The 27,289-nt window shown below is 39.3% G+C and overlaps 1 protein-coding gene across 1 annotated transcript in view; it reads right to left on the bottom strand.

Annotated features, from left to right (window-relative positions):
* Positions 1–23,403, bottom strand: part of GABRR3 (gamma-aminobutyric acid type A receptor subunit rho3) — a 31,776-nt gene extending 8,373 nt beyond the window's left edge. The window contains exons 1-5 of the mRNA XM_037378077.1: positions 22,876–23,403; positions 15,264–15,376; positions 5,568–5,635; positions 3,769–3,992; positions 793–875 (exon numbers count right to left, since the gene is read on the bottom strand). Of these exons, the coding sequence (XP_037233974.1) occupies positions 793–875; positions 3,769–3,992; positions 5,568–5,635; positions 15,264–15,376; positions 22,876–23,003 (616 nt within the window). The 5' untranslated portion in view covers positions 23,004–23,403. The remainder of the gene's footprint in view (positions 1–792; positions 876–3,768; positions 3,993–5,567; positions 5,636–15,263; positions 15,377–22,875) is intronic.
* Positions 23,404–27,289: the final 3,886 nt, after the last annotated feature.

Genomic DNA, 27,289 nt, shown 5'->3' with positions numbered 1-27,289 from the left:
ATGCTTCTGTTTTCTTTTCTTAGGGAAAGGAGACCACTCAGCTTGGGAAAACCCCAGAGAAGCATTCTTTTCACATCAATTTGCCAGTTAGTTGACATGGAAAAAATTGTAAAGACCATATTCCGTCTTGTTCCAAGTGTAGCCCAGTCCTGTGCCCTGCCAGCAGCTTACCTGACAGACGGGGGACATGGGCATGCTCAGGGTCACAGGGCACAAAGGATCAGAACTCTGGAGCTGCCACACTGAGCAGACTGCCTGAAGGCTGAGGACCCTTTTCCAAGACTAAACAACAAACCAGCATCCCAGTTTTATGGTTTCTGGTATTTCCCACTCATAATCCAAGTAAGTATAAATTCTGAGCTATCAAAATTACCTTCTGTTGTCCAGCTCTACAGCTTACTACAGACAACCGAGTCAGGGGTGAGAAAGCAGACAATTCACAGTAACACAAGGACTCATATTCATTTTTCCATGAGATCAAAAATGGCCCTCTCATTTTACTTTTAACTTGCACTTTTTTCTCAGAAAAAACCCATGATTTTTGACAGAGGAAACATTTTTAGATTTTGGCCCTGGAATATCAACCCAGTTGAAACAAAGCAGGATGCATCACGGATTTTCTATGTTCCCAAAGCTCACCAAGTTCTGGAAGGATCCCAGACTGGCCACAGTTTAATACGTACAGGTTGAAGGGTTCAGGTCACACACCAAAATAAGTGAAAAAGGTATTATGAACGAGATGGAGTGCTGGTAAAGATGCACGTGCGAAGAACAGGTATGAATTAAACTTACAGCTTTCCAGTTCTAAGGAACAGTTCTGAGTGTCCAGAGGAAACCTACTGAAATCCATGAAACACATAGCAGAAACTGTTATTCTGCAGAAAGGAACAGAAAAACAGAAATTACATGACGAATGTCACACTTTCCTAGGATTGTGCAGACATCTTAGTGAGAACCCCAACCAATTTGCTGTTTAGAATCCCAACGATTGGATTTTTCTACTTTTTTAGATGCTTCTAAAATTGCTTAAAGATAGCAAGATAAAAGTAAATCAGCAAGAGAACATGTTTTTATAAACTGTTAATAGTCTTTCTTATTAAGTGCATTACCTTCAATTTTTAAACCCTTTACTGGCCTGCCTGATCCTTCATTAGCCTTTCACACATTTCACTGTGAAAGGTTACACTTACAGAGATTAACAAGGGGAGTTCACATTTCTTGACTGGATTTCTCATAGATTGAAGTAGGTAATATTACAGATTAGAGCAAATATTATTCCAAGTGCTATTTTCCCAGCTAGAATAGTTACAGTATTTAATTGCATTAAAAAGATAAGCTGCAATTTCAGGAAGCCTACTCTCCTTTTCAACGCCATGGAAATGCCTTGTACTCTAAAAAGCTTAAGGAAATGTAGGTAACAACATTATTTCATATTCCACCTGCTTTTTCACAAATGTTCAGAAAATAAATATAGCTTGACATTTTAACAAATAAATAAAAAAAGGCTAGAGGCAGCAATTTAAATATGGTAAATACTGCCAAATTTCCCTTTCTTGTCACAGCTTGCATGTCATTTGATGTTTTTATTTGATTTTTCAGTTTTCCCCAAGCTGAATCCTACACGGATTTAAGTGATAAGGGATATACTGGTTATATAAGTCATCTCTGAAAACTTGTGATCGGTAATTACACTGTAGCTGAATTTTTACAAGTGTAAGATTTTACTGGCTTGAAATGAGATTGTGAGTCTGGGACATCTTTAAAATCATGCATAAGGCTTCCAACTATGAACGTTGTTTCCGTCTTTTAGCTATTGACTAAAGTATCAGGGGAACAAGAAGCAAATGTTGACTGAAAAAAGGGGAAAGACTTTAGAAACAAATCTGGTTATCTGTTCCACTTTGCTTCAGTAAAATCCTGGATGCTAGGCACTGAAGAAAAACTGTGGAATATGCAATTTCCTTGCGCGTAGGTATTTGGAATACAACCTACCCACTGCATGTAAAACTGGCAATACAAAAAGGTATTTTAATAACATCTGATTCTTTAGGAACATAGGCATCAACACCACTTAGGCTAGAAACACATTGTTTCACCATAACCATTTTAAAACCTTGGTTCACCAGCCTTTAGGGTCACCCCTTTCCCTGCCTCTCAGTTTGATCATAACTGATAGAGAAGGAAAGGAAGAGGACAGCACACCTGCCCTTCGTGCTTATGTTCAGAAAGAAATCCACAGGTTTGGCAGGAACTGGTACAGAAGAGCAAGGAGGAGTCACCTCGTACACACCACCTGGTAAGGCAGGGTTAGGGAAGGACAACGGTGGGAGCAGAGGGGGCGAGGGCAAGGAAGTAGAGCACCAGCTTGCAAATGCGATGCAGGACACAGGGCAAGGGTTCCCATCACAGAGGGGATTCCGAGCAATGAGGAAACATAGCAAATTGATTCACGCTGTGTCTGTCCCTCAGCTCTACTTCCTCCTTTTCCTTCCCTCCCACCTCGCTTTTTCCTTTCTTTCCATTTCTGTCCTTCCCATCACATGTTCCCTTTGGTTTGTAACTATTTGCACACAATTTGTTGCTGTTAATTTCGATGACACTTTACCTCTCCAGCAAGCTGACAGAATGTGTTTGCACATCTTGGGTCTCTTCGCCACTCTTCCTTCCCCCAGCTGAATGTATGTCATACCCCTCACATGGACAGCCACTGCTGTAAGCCTTGGTGCACTAGTGTAGTTCCTCTGATCCCTCTCTCTCTCATGAAGCGTGGAAATGAATACAGCAATAAAATGCATACTTCACCTCATTGTTTCTTACTGGTCAGTGTGATCCTTGAGCATACACTATTTTAAAGTGGCGTACAGCTGTTGTGAGGGTTTCTGCATGTCTTCATCAGAGGGTAGAGAAATTCATTACTTGATGGAACAATTATTACATAGTCAAAATTTCAAGTGCTTGCATAAATCTTCAAACTCTCCAGATTAGATGAAACATCACCTCTGTGCAGAGGCCAAATTAGTAATAAACTGGACAAGTGTGATTTCTGCAATGCACAGGCCTCAGGGCTTTTACCATAGGGGGAAAATTCCTCCATTAAAACTATTTCTGCCACATCATCCAAAACTGCTTCATAAAGAAAAGAAATAACATGTTGACAGAAGGGAGACACATTTAATGACCTTGCTGCTCCAGTCCTGGAATTGCTGTTTCATTTTCCTGTTCCTTGTAGTCACACAACATGCCTGTCTAACATTGCTGGTATCAGCACCAATAATCTGCTCTCCGTGCCTATCTGGAGCCCCGATTAATATCAGTGGCGTGTTTACAGGTATCCCAGGGTCGAAAACAGCTAAGACAGTTTTAAAAGACTCAGAGAAAAAAAAAAACCACATTTGTTCTTTGCTAATAATTTTGGGCTTTACTGTACTCAATAGTAAAACTGCTGCAATATTGCTAAAACAACTGGCAATGAATTAATATTTGATAAACTTCAGCACTCTTTACAATAGATGAAAAAACTGCTGTTATCCCATAACAGGAAACAACACATGAATGACAGAAAAATATGTTATCTGTATGTTACCAATCCTAAATTTATTTTCCCACTGGTACGCTGGTCACCAGTTGCCATTATCTGATGCCAGGGGATTAATGCCAGTCCAGCATCAGAATCTCAGCTGCAAGTATTTCCAATAATTTTTCACTGTACAGATTATTGGTCCACAATTACAGTCATGTATTTTTTTTATAAAAGGGTATTGTTCTTACCGTAGACTGAAGAGTACATTGCCATCAGGGTATACTCGGAGCATGACGTTTTCCACCGTTGTATCATGGATGAAAGATCTTTTAGAGTGTACAAAAAATACATCGGGTACCCAGATCTTTTTTATCAATCTTCCATCAAAAGTCATACTTTTGTTTTTGTTACTATGAAATGAAAGTCTCTCATCCTTCCAGTAATGTCTGAGGTATAAAGTCATTGTGAAGTCCTTCGTATAATTAAAAATGAAAGAAGACAATGCTTGTTTTATTCACATACAATAGAAAACAGTACAAAATAATCAACTCATGCAAAAGATCAATTTCTTCTCTGGACATCATCTGGAGGATCCTTAATGAGAGGAATCAAACGCTATTCAATGAGTTTAAATATAGATCAGAACTATCTCTGAGTTACTGGCTGTTTGCCTTATCACTGCTGGCTGATTCTGAGGTTTATACTTCATTTATATATAGATAAAACTTTTACAGATTCCAGTGGTCTGCTGGATTTGGCCATCAGTGAAGCAATAAAGGAACTTCAAAACCAATCAAAGGCAAAGGGAAAAAAGTTTCCTCTGGAAATCTTCACAGGCTTTTCCCAGAATGAACTGTACGTGGTTCCTTTACAAAGGGATTAGAGTTCTTCATGAGCATTAGGTCAATTTGTAAAATCCATTAATCTGTACATTTTGTACAAATATTGCACAAGGGGGTTTAGATTAGTACATTTATGAATGAAATGCATCATAAAGAGACAGTATGATGAATTTCATAAAGGTAAACAAATTTTACAAGAATTACAATTTTTTTTTTTAATATGAAAGATTGTTACAAATATTTTATCATCCTATTTAGGGAAATAACATAACTGCAAATGCACATGTGGAAAGAGATGGAGAGGATGCTGCAAACCCAGTCTGAGACGCTGCACAGCCTGACTGCTCTGTGCTCACCTACATACCTTCTGCATTATTAAGCAGATATCATTTATCTCAGTAGAACAATTACTTCTGGTAAGAATACTGGGAAGATACTTGGGGCTTCCCCTATAATATGATTTTATGATTTTAATAGGTTTGCAAAGGAATGCAGGGGTTCATACTGACAGATCCCATAGGAAACTCAACACCTATGACTAGAGCTACACTCACTGTGAAAAGATATTGTAAATGAGATCTCTTTGCAAAGTTAGTTTGCCCTGCTATTATAGGATGGAGAAACTTGGCACTAATGTCTGGGTGACATTATTGGCGACAATTTCGGCTGAGGAATGAACAGCCTGCATTCCAATGCTACAGGTACTTGATTGCAGTGAGGCTGTCTCCCTCCTGGAAGTGATTTTTTTATTTCCATTTGTTGTGACCATAGTTCCTCCCATGCCATAAGTGATGGGAATATTCAGATCTGCATAAGCAAAGGAAGCAAAGGACATAAAGCCTCATCATCTAATTATAAATAATAATAATAATCTTATATCTTATATATATAAAAATGTAACTAATCAGCGCAGAGCACTAAGAGTTCATGTAGAAGTACATGGGGCTTACTGAATAGATGGCATTTTGAAATCAGAGCACTATCCACTCTGATCTGTTCCTTTTGTCCAGAGAGAAATTCAGCACATGCTCTTATAAAACACTCACTAGTTTAAATGAGAACAACTTGCATGCTTCAAGGCAAGGTTGTGTTCTTTAAGGGTTTGCTTTCTTTAGCTGTATTATTCTGTATCATCCAGCTGGATGTTTCTGAGACCCCAAATTTTTGGTTCAAATTCTTTATTCCGGTTCTGCTAACCAACTTACCATGTCAACTTCAGATATGCTGTCAATGCTTTCTACCTGCACATCAATGCCCACAGGTATTGGCGACCCTTCAATGTAACAGAATGAGAGAGGGATGAGGAGCACATATCCATATTTTTCAAGGGAAGACTGTGTTTCAGCAACATACAGACAGTACCCCATCCTAGCATTTACTACAGTCTGTCCACTTCAGTAATTGATCGAGAAAGCCCATGGCAACAAAGTAAAACCCGATGTTAAACAGTTGTAAAAATAAGTACAAAATCTTCAGTGATCTTTTTGCAACCAGACTAGTTGTTACTGGCATTACAGTTTGGACAGCAGTGACAGCTTCCTTGTGGCGCCAAAGCTAATGAACTGCTTGGAGTGCTATTGAGAACTGTCATAGGGAAAAGCTGAGTAAACGTATCAAATACATCAAAGATTGCAAAGCTTTCTTACCAGTTCCAATACTTATTCCCACATTTATAAACAAAATATTTATTACACCTCCTAATTATCTTTAGTTACTTAACTGTTTCTAAAGTTTGACACAGATATTTGTGAAAAAGGATTGACTGCTCACTACCTAAAGGAAAAGCTGTACACATACTAAGCTTGTTCTGTGATGGAGTGTGGTGTTTTTCTGAGTGCATAATTTATCAAGTACAATACATACCAAACTGCACTAGGTGACTTTTTAGAATATATTTTATATCTAATATTTGTATATATTTTATATATAAAAAATTACTATTTTATATACTACCCCACTATTTCATGCCACTGAAAAAAAGCTGTAAGCATATAACACAATGGGATCTGAATGAACAAATTATAAAACCATATTTGCATTTTTACAATAAAATGACTGAAAATCAACCAAAAAATACAGAAAAATGTAAAATTATTTCCAGTCTCTTCAGTGTACAGTATCTAGAGTGAAGGATCTAGTTCTATACGGGTTATGTATCTGTGTAATTTTCAGCAAGCAAGTCATTCCACTAAAACAATTGTCTAATCACTTCCTTACAGAGGAGGGCGAGTGATGTGTGCATACATGCCCCCACCCTGAGGAAAATTCTGCATTTGACATGAAAAGTGATAGTAATTATTGTACATGGGATTCTAATTACATTTGTTTAAAATAGTCAGCTTACATATTTTTCAAGTACAAAATGCAGTACAAAACATGAGTACAAGGAAGTCTGAATAGCAGGAGATAGCAACAGGTTTTTTTGCTCTTTTTCTTGTCTTTTCCTTTTATCAGTGTCAAGCTAAGATAGTCCAGAAATACCACTCTCCTGATAACCAGCCACAATACTGTGTCTCTTTTAGGAATTATCCTTAAAATAGCAGCCCTCGAGGATTACACAGCTGCCTCCAGTTCTTACCGGTTCAAGAGATCTTGAACTATTATTGAGGTATTTTAAAATCTGGCTCTGTAATCTCTTGATTTGACTTGTATTTTTTAATGGAGGGTTTGACCCTGCACAGAACAGATGAAGATGCATTGTGCATGGGAAAGCAAGATAAAACGTGTTCAGTTAGCAGGGCACACAGGAGCATGTTTCAGCACTGACAAGAGCTATGCTGTCTGGCTCAGAAATCACGTCTGCCTCTGAAAGGAATGCATTGCTCAGGCTGTTGGCCAAAGCTCAAAACAAAATTCGGGACTCCAGACAGAAAAGTTCCGTCAATTATTTTATTAGTAAAATACTAGACAGCAATTGGGAAAACGCTGCTGCTTTTGGAGAATAGAGACAGCAGTAGACATCTGCCCTAGAGGCTGATGCACAAGAGTATCAATGTATATATCCAGCCAGGCTTCTTTACACAAACGAATAAAAATGTTTATGCCTCTCCTAAACCATTTCTGACTGCTTCTTGTCTTTGCTTTGTCCACATCACACAAATAGTTTACTTACCCTAAATACCAACTTGTACCAAGTACTGGTGCAAAAATGTCTGGTTGTAATCTGAGTGGAGTCGTCTTCTCAGTCTGCCACTGAAATCTAAGCTATCTCGCAAACTAAAGGCAGGTTTAGCCTAAGTAGAAGTGATTGTGGGATTTATACATGATGTGAACATCACTCACAAACAGCTTTCACACATCATTTAAATGCAAACACCGCAGAAAGATAAGGAGTTGTCTATCAAGCTCCTTGTTTGTGTGATGAAACAGGACAAGGCAGGGCTGCAGAGCTGACACCTGAGCTAGCTGTCCACAAGGCAGGGTGGCTCAGGGAGCAGGGTAGCTGTAGAAGCACAGTGCTCCAGCCTAGGAGCATGTTCAGTACAAAAGCTGACTAAATAAGTGAACAGCATTGAAGATACAAATCTGGCTTCAGCCCTTGGCTCCCTTGAAAGTCCATGCAGTGGAACAGGCACGTTCCAGCTTGGGGGGAGGTGGCTTGTGACTTGGAAATGCCTGTTGGTTACCAGGGTTGCTTGGAGTGACTGCAAATAGGCAGATGAACTGTGCATTATCTAACCTAACCCACCATGAAGCTTCAACTTCTTGATATTGTAGGTGTGTCCAAACTCCTACCCTGGGACTATGGCAGAGGCGCGTGGTGGGATATACTGGAAGTGCTCATATCTGGGTGTACATTTGACCTTAACTGCTATTACCAAAACTTTGGGGGATGATTTGCTTGATTAGCATGTTAAAAACAGTGGGATTAGTCCTATTTATATGGAATTATGGGAATGGAAGGGGAGGAGGGGGGAGCAGTTCTCTATGTAAAACAACAGCTTCACCAGTTTCTGAGTCAAGCACGAATCTAAAGCAAATAAAGTTAAATGTCTGCCATCAACATTCTTCAAACAGGCAAAGAGCTACCCACAAATCATATCACAGAATAGGATGACTGGCTTTCTAAGCCATTTATCATGTGTAGTGAGGAAAAGGTTTTTCTTAGTGACAGGTACTCAAGTGTGATGATGGCAGTCCTAATACTTTCTTGGGATTTGCAAAAATTACAATTTCCTACCCCAACAAGCGTATTCCAGTGTGGGCATGGCTTCATTCAATAATTGACCTTATCTGGGCAGATACAAAGGAACTGATCACAGAACTAGAAATTAGTGGCAGCTTATGTTATAGGTCACACGCATACAAACTGTAAGCGCCACTTAAATACACAGAGGCACTTGATTCTTTGAAAGGACGGCTTGCACTAAGTTGGGAACTATTATAAAACCAAGTCAGTGGGGACACAATAGCATAAAAGAGATCAAAAGCTATGGCCAGGAGAAATACAGTGGATGGTTCTAAAGTGAATTAAATCAAAAGGGAACTGTTACAATGAAATTTGTTCCTGATTAGGTCGAAATGCTAGAACTGTGAAACAGACTCCTTAAAAAGAGATTCCTGTTCTCTAGCTGAGGAAAGGCCAAAGACTGTACTTATGCTGCTTAATGAGAAAATACTGTTCAGTCTAGCATTTACCACAGACCGTTATAAAACCACATCCCCTAAGTCCAGCCCTGACCTATTATTGACAGATCATAGCAGCTGCGAATATTTTCTTCCTGTTCTGACTCTAGCAACAAATGTAAGTAGACGATAAAGACGCTAAACATTGCATATATGTGCAACCCTGGGCACTTCAGTGTGCTGTTCACTTTTCTAACTGGAAACATTATTATATTGTCACCACCACCACCACATAAGATACATATTGGCCTTCCTCAGGTAAAGGCCTTCTGAGCTTTTTAGTTTCTTGGAAATATTTTTTTCTGTGGTTAAAAATCAACTCCACCAGAAACAATATTAAATAACTACTGGGAACAGGTTGCTGAGAACTATAATTTCTTCATCACTTGGACATGTTTTACCACAATTGGGTGTTTTTAAAAAAGAGCATTTCAATAAGCATTGGAAAGGATCCTAAACCAGCCAGACTAGTGATTTGTCTACCTCTATGCCTGTACCACAGCTTTCTCCCTAGTATATAGAGAATTTCAATTTCTGGCTGACCATCCGGCAACAACATTAAATTCACTTTGAAAAAAAGTAACCTGAGCAAAGCTGTATTTTTATTTCCCAGTTTGACAAAACTGTGGATGGCAGAGAGGATTTTGTTATTAAACTGAGCAGCTTCAGTTGCTTCAGAGCGTTGCTATAAATCATTATTTTAGAGGGATTAGTGATTTTCGCAATGGAGGCTCCACAGATTTTCAAGATAATTACTCCTCAGCAGAAAAAACAGAACTGTTTTCAGATGGGCTTATCTTCACACAAGCCATTTCCAGTCTTTTATTTTAAAGGTTTAAACATGGCAAAAGAATTCCTTGATGCGCATGGAATTTTTTTAATAGATAGTACAGCAGGTAAATTCTATAATACCCTTTTTAGAAGGGATATTACGTAAAAAATATATCCTTTTAGCATTTTAGCATCAATTTCTACAGTAATAATGACTGGTTTAGTGAATTCTATAGTATTTTTGTAATAGACTTTTGAATACACCACGGATTGCACCTGAAGTTCTTTAAGATGAAATGTTGACTTTAGAAAAACCAGCCACTGTATCCCAGTTGGCTTTGTAACAGTGTGTGCTGGAAAAAAGCTAGGTCTTACAGAAAGCTCCCAGAAGAAGACAGAGACCAGGGAAGGATCAAGGTCTACAAGAGCCCTTTCTTCTGAAAAAGGCTTGTGGGCCTGTAGAGGAAGAAAACCAGAGGCAAATGTAAACAAGCCCCAGGGAAGTGAAGCTATGTGGATGTATTTACTTTCCTTTGGCAATGGCTGAAACAGGAAAATTACTGGCATGGTATTTTCTTCATGTTACGGTTTTGTCTCTTTCTTATTTGTGTAAGAAATGGAGGTGATATTAGCACCTGGTATTAGCAGTAGCCAACTCTTGGAATGGAAGAATTAGTAATGTAAGAGAAAAAATATCCAGGCGAAGGAGCCTATTAAAGGTCTTGCAAATTACCAAAATATTTCCCTCCTGTTCTGGACCCCAGCTACTCCTTCCAGTAACACAAGAAAAGAAGCCATTCCACTTTCGTCAGAGTGAGTCTTCACCACAGTGAGAAGATATTTCTGACCTTTCAGGGAAGGCTGTGGTGCAAAAAAGAAAACAACTTGGTGGCAAAGAGTTGTTAGAATTGCAGCATTTTTTGAACATTAATTGGGTGCTATTTTCTTTCCTTTCCCTCCCCCCCCGTTTACCTTCAGATGAATTTAAATGTTACTAATTTAGCTTGAGGAGGGAGGAAACATAACAGGGAGTAAATTAACGGAATTTCTGATCCTCTGAAAATTAGGAATTAAGATTATGCTTAATTGGAATTGGGATGCAAATTGTCTAGAAAAAATGTTAATTCTTGACCAGCTAAATGCTACTAAATTCTTTTCCATCATTTCTAATACTTGCTAATGTTATTATTCTCTATACCGGTTGACAAAGCAGAGATAATGGATTTTTAAACTTCATTAACTAACATACTGTCAGCATAGGAAATGGCAGGTCCTTAAGACACAATGTAAAAGAAAAATAAATTTGTCATACTTCAATATATATTTATACACAAATATATATATATACACAGTAAGGACTTGCATGTACACAGTGACAATGATCATGTGGTTCCATAACCTTTAGACTCTAAAACAGTTCAGAGAGTGCATGGAAGTGTTTTACTGTCAGGAAAACCAAGGTACAGAGAAATAAAAGAATGGCCTCCTCTATATGCTAGTCTATGATTTTTTTTAATGGCAATGTTAATTTTTAGTAAGTGAAGATAGAACTCAGGAAACCAAGAGCTCACACCAATGACTTCTGCCAGTATTTCGAAATAAGATTGTTCAGAAAATAATAGGATATACGCAAATAGATGTGTAGTAGCAAAGAAAGTAACTTTAAAGCATTTCAAAGGATCTGCTTTAATACCTCTCTCAATGTATACAGTTTTGGCTGCTAAGGCAGCCTGCATCACAGCTCTCAGATCTGAGCTGCTAGAAGTCTCTGCTCGTTAGCTGTTTTTGGCCTGTGCTTACCGTTTCTTACTGAGTTTAAAACACGGGGATGACCATTCCAAGAAGTGCTGGCAACATAATGTAATTTCTTACTTTTTCTCCAGCCCAAACTTAAGCTATCTGCTCACAGATTATCAGTTTATCAGGCTACTGAAAAATCAGTTGAAGTACTTTCACCATAGTAGTATGAAGATATATAAGTCATGAAAAGACCTGATTCTGAGTCTACTGACAGTCTTCTGTTTCCTTTAGTAGGACCTATGCAGACAGACAGCCTTGCCAGAACTGGCAAGCAATATTATACCATTGCAGGACCCCTCTCATACCCATCTCCTGGCCTGTAACAGTGCTTCTGGAAGCAGCAAGGATTAAACGTAATTCCTACAATGTTCACTGATGCAGTTGGTAAAGCTGTTTGAGCATAGGAAACATCCATGCTCCTAGTCCAATATCTAGTGGAATTAATCAAATCACTATGCTGCTCCACATCTGTTTGCATCAGCAGGGGTCCACCTGTTGGAGACTTCCAAAGCAAATTGGATTATGACATTACATAGAAGGCAACAACAAAACAAAACAAAAGAAAAAAATCCAGGAAAGAAAAAAAACCCAACCACCTGCCCACCCCAAACAACAACCCAAGATCCTGGCCTTGGGAATAAGTGCAGTTTAACAATGTAAGTTTAGGTTTTTTTAAGAATGTTTGGATGTACTGAATTACTGGTTTGCTTCACTTAACTTCACTGTATAATGAACTGCAGACAAAGTAACATGTCTATAGCAAAAATGTAGAAACAGCTTGTTGGTTTTGCTTCCTCTTGACACAATATGCTTCTCAGACTTTGATCGCTAATCTCTTAATAAATGGACAAGGTCAGGACTAAATTTTGAAAACAACAGTCAGAGAGTCAAATTCTGACTGTACAGCTGGAATGGCATTGCAACCGCAGAAGAATGTAAATAACACTCAAATGGAGTTGTGTCCATTTAGTCCAAAAAGGGATTCTTATCTCCACAGATCAATGATACAATTTCATGAGAAAGGAACCAGTCATGTAAGCAAAGTCACAATTATTTCCAGTAACACTGCAGCTGATAGCATCAGTATCCAAGAGTTCTACATTCATTTCCTCCAGTTTTTTTCCTGTGCACATTTGCTCAGTTTACAAGTCAAATTCAGGATGTGCTGTCTCTGGTTTTTCTTTGTTACTTAATTATAAATACTAAAATCTCTGGATCCTGTAGTCTGCCTCATTTACTTTGCATGTGTGGGGCTAAATGAAATCAAACAAGCCAGATTTAAGAGTTCCCTGAACTGAGGGATCTCCAGGAGGTTCAAAACAGCATGAATTTTCCAGATGCTTTTTCTCCCAAACAGGTGCAAAGGATGATTGACCTCAGAGAAAGGGGCACAGTGGAGCCAGATTAATAAAATCTGTCATTCCAACTCCCTGACATACCCAGCATATCACAATGGGGTATAGGAGAGGGCAAAAGAATTCCCCTCTTCTAAAGGTAAAGAATGATTTTAAAATACTTAGTTTTCACCCAGCTGTTTTGACCTGGGGGTTTTTTTTCCCATCAGAATTGTGAATTGATGCATTGTGCTGAGCTGAATAAATCATGCACTGTGGCATGTGACAGATACAAGCCCCTTATGAATGACAATACTGAAATGCTTCATTAGATTTGATAAAAACAAACCCAAAACTTCACCTGCTTTAAATACATAAAGCTGCAGTGTTGTAAGTCTTTATGTGGTTCAGGGCTATGTTACAACTGCCGTGGCAATGACTGTAGCAATGGTATCTCTAATTTCACCTTCTCCTCTAGTTAAGTTTCCTTCTGCTGCACACTTAATCACCAGTGTTCTTCACAGAAACCTGCTCTCTGTCTCTGCTGTCATAAAATAATTCTGGGTATGTTATTCAGATCTGTGTTTCAGTTGGTGTGTTTTGTCGTCTGATGAGGTCACACCTGTGTACTAACTCTCTGCTGCTGCCTTCTTAACCTGCCTCTTGTGAAAAACAAACCATCCTTTACCACTGTAACATCACTGAAATCAATGGTAAGATAGGAATAATGGAGTAAAATTTGGGATCTACATTCATTTTGCTAGAGACTTTTTTCACTGTGTGCTGTAAAAATGTTAATGGATCTACGTTTTAGTCTTAGAGAGATTCACACCTACCTGTGCCACATATTAAGAGAGTTCTGAAAATTTGGAAGCATGTAAACTATTGGATGTGACTGAAAAAAGCGTCTCCCATGCCACTATGGCGTGTGGATGATAGAAGAGAAGCAAAGCTGATGCACTCTTCTGCTGAAAGCTATTTCTGAGAGACAGGAGTACAGCTGAAATCACACCCATGGCACAGTGATTATTGAGAGGCCTGTGCAATGAAGTCAGTGGAAAAACTACAGCTGGCTTCAATAGGAATTGAATGGGCTCTATGACTAGTCATCTGAAAATAAAAGGACAAGGGGAAAAAGCCTGGTACAGATTTGCTGGGTGTAAAAAAATCCTCACTGCCTGTGGAAAATTACATCTGCCAGATCACAGGGTATATTCTGAAAGCTGCTTTTATGTACATCATAAGTATTGCTTTCTGGGATGATCCAGCGATAAAGTACATCCCAAACTGTTGTTTGCTATCATGGAAATGCTACTTCCTCTCTAAGATGACACTCAAAAATTTAAATTCCTTGTGTGGCAAAGCAGGTGGTAACAAGATGTCCAGACTAATAGATATTAGACTAGACAGGTATTAGGCAAGAGGTAATCCTAACTTTTGTGGTCAAGAAACAGATGTATCTCAACTATTGTTCAAAATCAGGCAAGACTTTTGCTCTCTGATGAGACAGAATTTCTAGGGTAACAAGAAACCATTTCACATTCTCCCAGTGCATCCAGAGAGGCTCTTCTCTTACCCCAGGTCTCTCTCCCGGCATGCCCCAGGTCCCAGCAACTGGTGTCAACAAGAATAGTTCCACAGACTTCAGCTAGCCTGCCAGATTTATGTTTGTTTACACAGCTGATTATTGGTCCTCATATATTTTATTTTGTCTTAATCCAGAGCAGTTCAGTCTATTTTCATGAATCGTGAACACAGAAATGGTGACACAAAGGCTCAGACAAAGCTTATTAGTGGGACAGCTTTCTCATTTTACCTTTCATGCAGGAGACTCAAAATTGAATCCAAACTGTGAACATCCCATTGAATACTTCCTTTATCCAATGCAATTTCGTTAAATGAAGAAATAATCATCACAGAGCCCAACAACACAGAAACAACATGGTAATAAACTGAAGGCCTGTGGGTAGTTTTTTTAATTTTGTAGAGCAGATTTAAGAATTGATGGTTCATTTCAATCTCACAAAACAAATTTGATGACTAATTTGCTAATTGCTACTAGACTATGCAGTTTACAGGGATACCTTAATCACTGTTCTCAAAGAATCTCATTCTAATATTTTTAAAATTAGTTCTGAAAAGGGGACAATTTAAACAGTTTCTGCTATTGATATGCTAAACACAAAAATGTCCCTTGCCTTCAAGTATTTCTGGATTTCTTCTTTCTTTATTTGCAGAGTGCAACAGAAGAGGTGAGCTGCGATTAAGTCTGTCATTTAATTTTAAGTGACACTGCTGGACAGAGTTTAAGCAAACTTCCAGAGAGAGGATAAACTATTAACCAGCACAGCGCAGGCATGAGCTGCTTACCTCCAAATCCAGGTCTCAGTGCAAAGTCATGGTCCTCTATGTGAAGAAGCTGTTCAGACTTAAGTGGCCGTACTTTGGTGCTGTCAAGTTTCCTCATTTTAATTTCTCGTTTGCTATGTTTAAAAAAAAATAGTAAGAAACCTCATATTTTTTTCTGTCTGACATTCAGAGTTCTAGTTAAATGAAGCAGGGACCCAAGAATACTGGATGGTTGAATCTGGTATGATAAGGGAAAAAACTGTGCTAATAAAGTTGGAGAAAGTTATATTGGGAAAGGTAGGGAAATCAGGTAAGAGGGTGCCCAGCTCCATGAGGAACACCAATTATATCTAGAAAGTCCCAGAACACCTAGCGCTTTTTCTGTTCCACTCAGAGATTGTATCTATCATTATACAAGAGATTACAGCTGTTTGAAAAAATATTATTCATATAACCATTGCAACTCAGACTTGGAAGTAACACCATGTGTCCATGTTTTTAAACCACTTCATACATTATCCATGACACAGACAAATATACTTTTTATTGTAAATATTTTATTTTATTATTTTGTTTTGCCTAGCAGCTCCCATGAGTCAATAATTTTTCAGAAGGGCTCAGAAATCAATGGTCTTAGATCCAGGGACTTGTCTTTGGAGATCCTCTTAAACATCACACAGATTTGGCCAAATTACTCGTTAGCTCATCCCTTATTTGCTGCTCACACGCGCAGCACTCCTTTGCATCAGGAGTCCTGTCTCTGCATTTTTCCCCATGCCACACATAACTGAGCCTCTACGTAGCACCAAGGCAGCACAGATGAACCTGTGCTCTCAGCAGGACACCATGAATTCTGTACTTCTTTCTGGTGACTGTTGCTAACTTTCTTCCCTTTGCAGAACACGCTGCACAATATCCCAAATTCCACTGGGAAAATCACATGCCTAAGAATGGACTTGAACTCTCCAGATGGAAATCTCATGGGCTGAGCCTGCATTTAAAATGAACAACAGATGCCCATCACAATGCATTTTTTCTATAAACAGAAACAATGGCACAGACAGCAGAGGGGTCTGGTATGTGCCCGTATCACAAAGGTATTGGGTGTAAACACAGACAAGATCTACAGCCAGATCTGGCAACTGTGGGGCACAGGCTTTAGAAAGAATCCATTAGACTCTTTGGTTCTGCTATAAGGAAAATGCTGTGGTGTCTCCTTAAGTTTCCACCTCTCGTTGCATGTTCTGCTTTAAGTGGATGGCCCCAAGTAGTAACAGAACCAGCCATCCCTTAGCTACAGAATTACACCCAGCTTTGGGCCCCCACTGCAGGAGAGGTAAGAACTTGCGTAGTTTAATTTAGAGGGAGAAGACTGAGGGAACATATCACAGTCTTCAGAACACATCATGAGCTTTTACAGGGCCCTTTGCTGCGTGTCCGCTCCCCAGTAGGATACGCAGTGGCAAGAAGACAGATGGATGGTACACATTAGGAACACCTTTCTCATGGTGACAACAGTGAAACAAGGGAACATATTGCTTGGGCAGGTTTTCAGACTCCTTTCACTGGGGCTATTTAAGAATAGGTTAGACATCTATCTGTAGGAATGACTTAAATACAGCTGCTTTGCCACAGGCAAGGGACTCTCCCTAGGCAATTTCTTTCATGCCTTCTGTGATTCGCTGGGACTTTGCTGATAGCAACTCTAATTATTACTTTAGACTGAATGATAGATGTCTGTTCTGAAGGTTTGCCCTGTAGTCAAATACTGCTTAAGACAAGGTATAGAATATGGGATACCTGTATTTACTTCCTGCCCCCCCCCTCCTTTCCCCCTTTTTTTCTTAATAACAAAGCCCAAGAACTTACTTTTGAAAATGCTATGTTACTGGAAGACTGAGGTGGCTGCTGGGCTGTTCAGAACTGTTGGGCTTGAACAAATTAATTTACCTTAGTATTCCTGAATGTTTCTGGCAGTGTCTGAACCAAATTACCAGGGCAATCAGAACACCCATCAGGCATTTCAAATACAGACTTTAGTCGTCTCTGTATGAAAATTATGTGGATGCTAAAATGAAACCCCATGCTTCAGAGAATTAAAATCACTACAGAGAAAACCTGTATCAGAGTAGAATGGGCAGTAGAACTGAACACCTACAATGGTCTGCAATAGGTATATGAGGAAATTTTGCTGCTTGGGAACCAGTATAAGAGAAAATGATGAATTATGTTCTGAATGCCATGGCACAGCTAATACAGTTTGGAAGCATTAGGTTATTTGTCATTGGATATGCCAAGGAAATTATCTGTTTGATGCTCCGGTGATTTCACTGGAAGAAGCAGGCTAAAACGATGATACATCTACTGCAACTTCTTACAAGAAACAAGGATGTGACTGAGGAAGACTTTCCCTAGTCAGAAGAGGCAAAACATAAGCTACCAGAGCAGGAATTCTTTTTTTAATGAGCCACTGAGAAGAGATATTATGGGATTTTTATATTCCTTCTGTTTCCCTGGATGAGGATAAAATAAACAGAAATGCTGCCTAAATGCAAAGCATCCTTTGTGCCCGCTTAGTTGAACAGCCTCTTCAAGCTGATGTTTGATATACAAATGGTGGGGTGCGTATAATTATTTCTAGCTGCTATCAAAAGTGGTTGTTCAAGCTAGGCAAGATCTTGCAGGGGTCAGAATAGCACTTGCATTACAAACATGCTACATCTTTTCTTCAATACCTTCCTTTGGCAGATTATTTTTTTTGTTTCAAAGGAAAATAGGATTACAGGCAGAGATATATGCTTACGGTACTTGGAATTAATTTTATGGACACTGGTAACACTGCATGTGTAAAGGTACCAAAACTTAGACAAAATCCATAAAAAATTCTGTATCAAATACACTTCTGCTTCGCATTTTTGCTCCTTCTTGACTGCTTCCCCCACCCAAGGATAAAAGTGTTCTCTAGCAGATACTCCTTTAACATCAGCATCTGGACTCCAGATGTTGCTCTTTCGCTAAGAGTTACAGTATTAAATTGTTCTCACTGCAGCATTACAGTTATTTAACTGACGCTTCAAGGAGTCTCATGTATATATTTGTTTACTCCCAAGCAACTCTAGACCCATATCTAACTATTGATCAGCCCTACAGCATTGTGAAATCATCAGCAGATGTTTTCTTGAGTGCTCCTTCCCATGGCACCAATCCCATTGAAAAGAAGAGACAGATCTAAGTAGTGTAGGTCTCAGAAAACCTTCCCGAGTTCAGTCGAGATACACTTTTCATTCTTGCAGAAGCACAGCAAAGATACAGATTATATTTTGGTGGCCTGGCACCCTGGTCTCTTTATCACGCAGCTTTGGCCAGTGGACTGTAACCTAGGAGTCTAAATGCAGTCATCGATTCTGCGCATTCATCGTATGGCAGATGTTAGGCTGTGGTGTTTGAGAGGAAAAGCCTACACAGAATCACAGAATTGTTTAGGTTGGAAAAGACCCTTATGATCTTGAAGTTCAACCATTAACCCAACACTGCCAAGTCCACCACTAAACCATGTCTCTGAAGTGCCACACCTACAGGTCTTTTAAATACCTCCAGGGATGGTAACTCAACCAATTTCCTGGGCAGCCTGTTCCAATTCAGGACAACGCTTCTGGTGAAGAAATTTTTGTGAAATCATCAACAGATGCATGCATCAGCAGAATACATGCACCTAAGGAGAAGAAACCTCTCTTTACCTACCTGAGTTAGTAGTAACAAAGGGAACTCTGAAAGATGGCTTGGTATCAGCATAGATCTGAGCAATGATTAATAGGATTTTGTTGGTCTCAGCGAGGCACACGCTCAGGAAACTACTGCTCCAAGTTATAATAGCTGTGCTCACCACAGCTGTATTCCAGGCAACATTTTACATTACGCAAGTGAAATAGTAATCTATAATTAAACTCCAACAGGGGTTATAAACAGCACTTTAAGTGCTTCAGATCACATAGGGAAGACACGCCAGGAAGTTAATGGAAGCGCTAGCTCTTTGGATGGAAACCAGTGAGAGATACTCTTCAGACACTTCCCAATACTGTTATATGGACTCATGGCCCAGTGCCTTGGTATCTGACAGAGCTCTCAAAGAGCAGTTAGTCACTGCCTACAAAACCAAAGCAACCAATTCAGAATTCTTTAACAGTGGGCAAAGATGTTGCAGGCTTTTAAAGACAAATTTAGCTGCTCCTACCTAACCTTGAATACCTAATAGTGAATGGAAGATCAAAGGTCTGCTCAAGGGTATTTGGACCGGTTTTGGTTAAAGCATTTAACCACATAATGCCATTCACGTAGTTCCATAACCAGTAGCATTCACAGGATTTATGTGTTTAGTATCCTAGCTGGTTGTCTTTAACCTACCAGGTTATCACAAGTTTATGCTGGTTCAAGGGGGAATCAGACAAGTTAATGGAAAAGAAATCCACTGAAGGTCACTAAATCTCCAGAAATTATATCTAACACGGGAAGTCTCTGAGGGACATCTGGTGACTGGATACGGGTGGGAGTACTGGGGGGAAATGTCTTATTGTTTGCCCTGTCCTTATTCTTCCAAACTTGTGCTTACAGCCCTTGTTAGAAACATGTCACTACAGTACATGGACCTTTGGTAAGATCCTGCATGGCTGTTCTTCTGTTTTAATGCCTGCATAACTAATGAAATGGTAAAAGTTCTTGGTAGGAGCCTGGAGGAAGGCTGAAGCACCTCTGGGTATTTACAAAGACATAAACACATTTCCAGCACCTCATCACAACGGATTTTGAAAAATTGGAAACTTGTGCCTTGGGAAGGATAGTTAGGAAAGGTTTTGGTTTCAGTTACACAAGTTTCATATCCAGGATACCACACTTCCTTTATTGCTGCAATATGGAGGTAGTGGGGGAAAAAAAATCTCATCATATTCAGAAAGAAACTAGGTAAGTTTATGAAAATAGTACTATGAAGGACCCTTTCATGAAAAGAATAGCTTAGATTTAATGGCCGTAAACTTCTTTCCAGTGTCCCCAAGATACTCTAGCTACTACCAAATCAAAGGTAGCCAATCAGTACAAGTCACAGAACTCTTATTCCCAGGAGAGCCTGTGGAGTTGCACAGCAGTGTCATCTCAAACATTTAAACACATTGATCAAATCTTGAATCCCAGATAAATGTAATAATCAAAACTGCACAGTTCTCTCTCACACACATAAAAATGCATTTCTAAGTGTTCAGTCACATCAGCAACATGTACTGTCAAAAAGCCTAATATTTTGACAGTCAAATGCTTTGTTCTTTGCTGTAGGAAATGGACCACGAGAATAATCTCTTTCTCATGTACTTTTGGTTAATGCTTTCTTTAAAATCTTCTTTACAAGAGAATGCAGACAAATAGCTTTGGGGGGAGAATTGGGTTACTCTATTAGAATGGTGGAACTTGTAGGTTAAGTAACATTTTCACATGGGATTCTTTTTTAAAAGGCCACCCATTTAACCAAGGCCATCTGTCAGCTGTGTCCCTAATAGCCCTAGTGCTGGCTGAAAGATTTTTCCCCAGAAAGAAAAAGAGGCTGGTGGAAAGTCAGACCCTGTTGCAACGTACTGAAGGATAATGCTGCCTTTAGAAAAAAAACAGAGAATCAAACAAAGAGAAATTAAATGTATTTGGATCGTTTCCACAGAAAAGCTGATTTGCAGCTGTTAAGCCGTGGGATCTTCTGTGGCTCAGATTCTGCAGTATTCTTCCCACTTCCAAATCACCAGGACCTAAGAAATGAAGACATGGAAGGCCAAAGCACTGCCTTGTGTAAAGAAAACTGCTACACTGGTCAGCATCAGCTGAGAGTGCAGTCCTGGCGTTCCTCCATGTTCCTATTCTTCCCTTCTGTTAACACACTTCTGCCTGTCTCACAGGATTGTCGTATGGATCCATTTGTATGTATTAGCAAAGATCGGTGAAGATGGAGAGGACACTGTGCTAGTATTGTTACTGCTGTCCTGTGGCAAGAGGCCAGCAAAGGATGGCCAGCAGGATGCCGCACAATATGCTGTCTCCTACCACCAGGCTTCTCTCATGCTTTGTGATTTTTTATGTCAGTGATGGAGCGATTCCTCTCAGCTATTGCGGAACAGGCTAAATGCAAACAACAGCAACATATGCTTCCCTTTTACCACTGACAAAAGTGTATCAGCTGAGCTTAAAATAGACCTTCCTTAACACTACAGCAATAAGAAGGTATTTTATTCTGTTTCCATTTGATTCTCGACTGCTTTCTGAGACTAACAAAGCACCAGATTAGACCTTATGTTGATATTAGGGCTAGTTCTGTTTATTTTGTTTTGTTACTACAAATGTAAGTGCACCAGCACTCACTCCAAAACTGTCGGTGAGTTTAAAACAGTCTGCTGAACAGCCATTCTTTTAATGAGCTTTTGGCTTAGACCAAACTGGAACTTATGACCTTGAACTGAAATCCAGAGGTACTGAGCGATATAGCATCTCCAGGCACCTCCATTGTGTCAGTGGGATATGTTCTGTTGCCTTGTATTGCTTAAATGTGATTTTATCAAGACACGTAGGGATTCAGAGATATGTCACGGCTGGATTATCACACAAGAAGTGATACAGAAGGTAAACAGCGGTACACCTGCTGCAAAGCATGTAACTTGAAAAAAAACCAGTTTAAACACATCAGAGGAGTCCACTTATGTTACTTTTCCTCCACATGTGATATTGTATGAATAAACTGTGAGCTCCCCTGCTCATTCTAATAGGGGGTCAAGTACCTAGAAAAATCTTACAGTTGTATCCCTTCTCCTTCCTTAAATGGAGCTACTTGTTACAATTTCTTCTACCTCCCAACAGAGATTTTGCTTGGATTACCACTGGCAGTCATTGGTCTGTTCACATACTATTAGATTAATCTGGAAACAGGTTCAGAGACCTCACATGGCAGATGTGAAATTGCATTTGTGGGGAAAAAGCACTAACACTTTGCACAGAAATTTACATGTAAAAACCTTTGTATGATTATTCATTTTAAACCAGCTACTTGATTGAAAAGACTAAGAATAGAGATGTCTAAATCTATTAAATGTCTAAAAGCACAAGCACATTCCAGAAAGGGAACACACTGTGTCATCTTTACAAATAAGTTACAATTCACCACATTTAGTGCCATAAAAATGTCTTCTGTATCTTGACAGCTACTCTGCTGTTCAGATAATGGAAGTCACTTTATAATGCTCGCATAGAACTTTGGAAGGCATTTCTGCTTCTTGTAATGGAAGTGAGAGGGCAAGAATACTTGGTACATCACGACAGTACTATCACAACAGTAGCCTGCTATCACACAAGTTAAAAGAGCTGTCTGTGGGTGTCAGTGTATACATACCTGCATATATATGAAGCATTCATGAAATCACAATATGAAATGTCTGGTTATGGAAAACTAACTAACAGTTCACCATTCCTGTTTTGGGAACACCCTATCAATACTATGCATACTATAAATCCAGAAACTGGCAAAACAGGACAGTGAACAAAAAGGGTCCATTGAAAGGTTGTTGACAGCATAATGTCTATCAGCTGAACACAGACAGAGTATATTGCTTACCTGTTATGCCTTCTTAAGAATGAGAATTGTTGCCGATGATGAAGATGGTGATGCTGACTTTGAGAACTGTGTAGCACTGCTGTTGGCCACAGACAGGTAAGGAACAGAAGTTTCATGACCAGGACCATCTCTTCCAGAAGAGAGATGCACTGATCAGCCAATCCACCTTGCTGACTTTTTATTTTTAGTGGTTTTACTGTTTAGAAACAGCATAGCATACAAAGGATGCACATGAAGCAAGGCATCACTGAAGACAGAAGATGGGGGCATCCCGGTTCTGATGTCCTCGCCCAGTTTCCCTCATATTTTGGCAAATCATAAGTATTCCTTCAGCTCTACATCCCTGCGGCATCTGCTGTCAAACCAGAAGCACCTTGCTTTTAGAAATGTAGTCGAACCAGCAATTTGTTTGGCCAGGCTGCCATCTGATCCATTGCTTCCACTCTTTCAGCACAGGCGCATATTTGAATTCTCCATCACCCGCTCAGTAACCTCTTCAACATAGCCTGTGCAGGCAAAGTGATGTCAAACATTTAATCCCCCTTAAATCCCGCACAAAACCATAGAAAAATCTGCTTTAATGACAAAGGTCTCTAAATTAATCTTGCTTTCTATATATGTTTGTATCTGCTCAAAATAATTTTCTGTACAGATCAAGCTCTTTCATTAACTGGCTACATTGTATTGTCTTCCCAACCATTAACATCATTTCAGTTTCTGTGATCTGCAGATTTTGCCTATAGATACAGAACTACTTTTGAATAACACAATATCATGGAAAAAGTCCAAACTAAAAATGAAGTGTTTTCTCAATATTCTCCAATAACATTTGGAAATACCAACAATCTTTTTTTTTCTTTTACTAAACTCTGCAGCTATTTAATTTACCCTAAATTTAATCCAGTATCCTTCCACCAGCCCTAATTTTATCTTTACTTCATTTAACCTGCCCTGCCTGTTCAATTGAATTGCAAAACATTTTATTAACAAAATATTGCTTAAGCAATAACTTAAGCACATTTGATTCTCCTATGAAAGGTGATAAGATTTCTTGTGGGTTTAACTCTGGGCAATACTGGACACACCTTCTTAGCTGACACAGTCAGATTTATCCTTTTCAAGCCATCAGCAAGTTCTGTAATTATCATATGTTTATTTTTCTTTATCTAGAAAATTAGAGATATGATGTTGAAAGTTAGGGAAATTAAAATACCCAACCCCTATCTAACAGACGTAGAAGTACTCCAGGTCTCCAGTAGTGGGTTTCTTCCCAAGACAAACAAACAAGAATGAAAACATACCCAACACTATGTCTGCTGAGACTGTTAACACCCAAGCACACTGGGATAATAATTCTGTGATGTGGGCATCTGCCTCCTCAGAAGTTCCCTCAGATTCTAACTAACTTAATTTGGGCTAAGAAATAATTCTCAGATTTCCAGGAGGAGGTTACCAAAGGACAGCTAATTCCCATTGGTTTTTTTCCATTTGGAGTCAAACGGCTATCTATCTGCCTGTGACTTAAAAAAAATAAAATAACCCTTTCCGAACCATGCATAAAACTCTAACAGTGTTAGATTTAATTTGGTGACCTAGATCAAAGGCTTTCAATCCTATTGCCCATCTCATTCAACATTGTTTATAGTTTAATCCTTTCCTGTTCAGCAAACTTACAGAAGATCCTTTGTAGCCTGACCCAGGGAGAGTCAGATAGGGCTTCCAGCAGGTCCGGTGCATTCCCATAGTGGAGGCTCTGGAGCAGGTAAACACAAGCTGTAGTTAATAAGACCTTTAACAGGTTCCATTAATTTGCACTATCATTTGGGTGGAAAACTGAAAATAAACAATAACTCTAATAAGAACTTATTCCAGGTAGAGATAATACTTGTTCCTGAGCCAGTCTGGTGAAGTTGTCTAGTCTCATCCAGCCTACATATATCAAAGTATCAGCACATCTGATGAAATTACAGGTAAGAAAAGATCCACGAGCCTTTGGATCCTCCTCTTTCCCCAGCTAAGCACAAGCCCGACAGTAGCAGCACCAGTAGCAAATCAGATAAGAAGCTAACACTGCAGGCTGCATGGTAAATGTGTTACCACATTTCTGCATGTTCAGCTATCTGCACATTCATCAGTGTTAACTCATTTCCAACCATTTTCCTCAGCTACAAAGGAACAACATGTATATACTGTCTTCTCTGCTAATAGTAATCATCCACATTGTTTCCAGAGACTTTGGGGAAAGCCATATTTTAGACTTTAATATCATCCTTAGCTGAAACTGCTATCCATTATCCTCACTAAGCAGGAGACATGGAATGGGGAAGGTGAGGGTGTTCTGGGTGCTGAGGTTATCCATCAAGAGTTCTGAAGGGGACTTGAGGTTAGCTCATGTCATGCCAATGCATAAATGTGTTGACTTTGTGTACCAACCTCAAGGAAGTCAAAAAAGTCCATTAAAAATAAATAAGTAACAGTTGCTTTGTGTATTTGTTTCCTAGCTGGAAAAGGGAGTGCTTAGAACCTCTGCTCCAGGGATATGGCAAAGACAAGCAAGTTGGCTTTGCAGAATAACTGGTCAAGCTGCATGTGGATGTCCCTCCCTCCAGAAGGCCCATCAGCCAAGAGAGGAGTCTTTAACATAGGAAGAGGCAATTAGATGTTGTTTTCATTCAGTTATCAGCACCACTGTTTTATTATTCCTGGCTATAGCAAGAACTTTATCACTAAGTTGCGGTGCTGAAGAGAGTGCTGCACGGAGAATTTCCAAAACATGCTTGATGTTCCTTTGACTGCCCCTACTAAAATCAGCTTTAGGAAAAAAACAAACAAACAAACAAAAAAAAAAAAACAGTGGCTGGGTGCACTGACATATTCCACCACCTTCATGCCACTGATGGCATAACACTATTACCTTGAGGAGCCTTGCCTAAGCACACTGAAAATCTAAGCACTACCCCTCTGTTCTTGGCTACAGCATACTTCCAGAAGCTAATTGTCTAGCACATGCACGCAAAGTCTTCAGGAGGGACTCCTGCAGAGTGAAATGGTGAACACTTCCGTTAATGGGTGTGTAATATCAACAAGGGCAACTAGATGTCATCCACAGCAAAAGGGTTTCTTCATACTACAGTTGTTTTCATTTCCTCCTGCATAAGACAGCATTACATGGACCCTATTATAATATCATAAATTACCATTAAGAAAAAAGGTTAATCTCCTATGCATTTGTCAGTAATAAATTCTAAAAAGATCTGTCTCTGCAGAAAAATAAAGACAAGATAATACATTTTGTTTGCATTGGGCAAGTCATGGATAGATCCTTGTGTTTAAACACAGAACATTGTCTCTTTGGTGTCATTAAAATATTTCTTTAGAATAATCACTTCTCTGTAGCCCATAAAAAGTTTGTAATACTTATCTTTCAGGGACAAAACCCAGTACATAAGCTCATTGGAACAGTTTACAAACAACCAAGCAAGCAAAAGAAACATCGGTAAACACACCACCTAGTATCAAAAAATGAGATGCCTTCTTTCAGTAAGCAAAATAAAACATAGTATCAGGTAATTACAATCCGAAACTACAAACCCCTCCCTGCCACATCATGAAGAAAAGCAAGTTGACAACAGCTATTATAAAAACAAGAGCAGAAAAATGGCAGGGACGAAGAGATGTTTCAGAGGCTTTTTGCAGAAAAATCTGTGGAAAATCTGAGCACATCTAAAGGCCATTTTAAACATATGGAGCTGAAACACCATAGCACACTAGCACTTAACAATCTGTAAATTAGCTGCAGTGAGAAGAAATGTGATGTGGAACGTGGAGCGTAGGTTTACCTAGCATGTCTTTTTTATTCTCCTAATCAGGGACTGAAACACAAAGCAAAAAACATTCCTAAGAGTCTCCTAAGAGACACTTGTTTCTGATAAACAACCAGCAAATCACAGAAAGCAGATTAACCAGAGCAGTGACTGTGAGAGTGAGAACGCAATATTGCAGCACAAGAATAGCCAGCATTTTGCTTTTCTATGGTAACAGACTCAGTGCATAGCACTTACCATTTCTATCGTGGTGACTTGCAAAAATACTAGTCAGAACTAAGGACACATTAACAGAAATGATGTACCAAGTTTCCAGAATAAGGTATCCATTCACATTTCCTAAGAAGATGAATTTAAGAGGAAAGCAGAGACCGAGCATTATGATTCCAGTTTGCAGACCTCAGAACAGATGAAGTGCTTTACTTAGCACTTCTAGCAGGACCCAGCACTTATCATCCTGCTCTTTATCAAGTCTCTTAGTAGGGGTGGCAAGTGAACATCCATCATTGTCCCAAATAGTCCAAGGTAACAAACTGGGCACGTAAGGATTGCAAAGTACTAAAAGAGAAAAGAATTCAAAAGCCAGCAAA

Source organism: Falco rusticolus, chromosome 2 (genome assembly GCF_015220075.1).
Source record: "Falco rusticolus isolate bFalRus1 chromosome 2, bFalRus1.pri, whole genome shotgun sequence".
NCBI lineage: Eukaryota > Metazoa > Chordata > Aves > Falconiformes > Falconidae > Falco > Falco rusticolus.
Note: the sequence above shows the minus strand (reverse complement) of the source record. Positions and strands in the feature narration are given on the sequence as shown.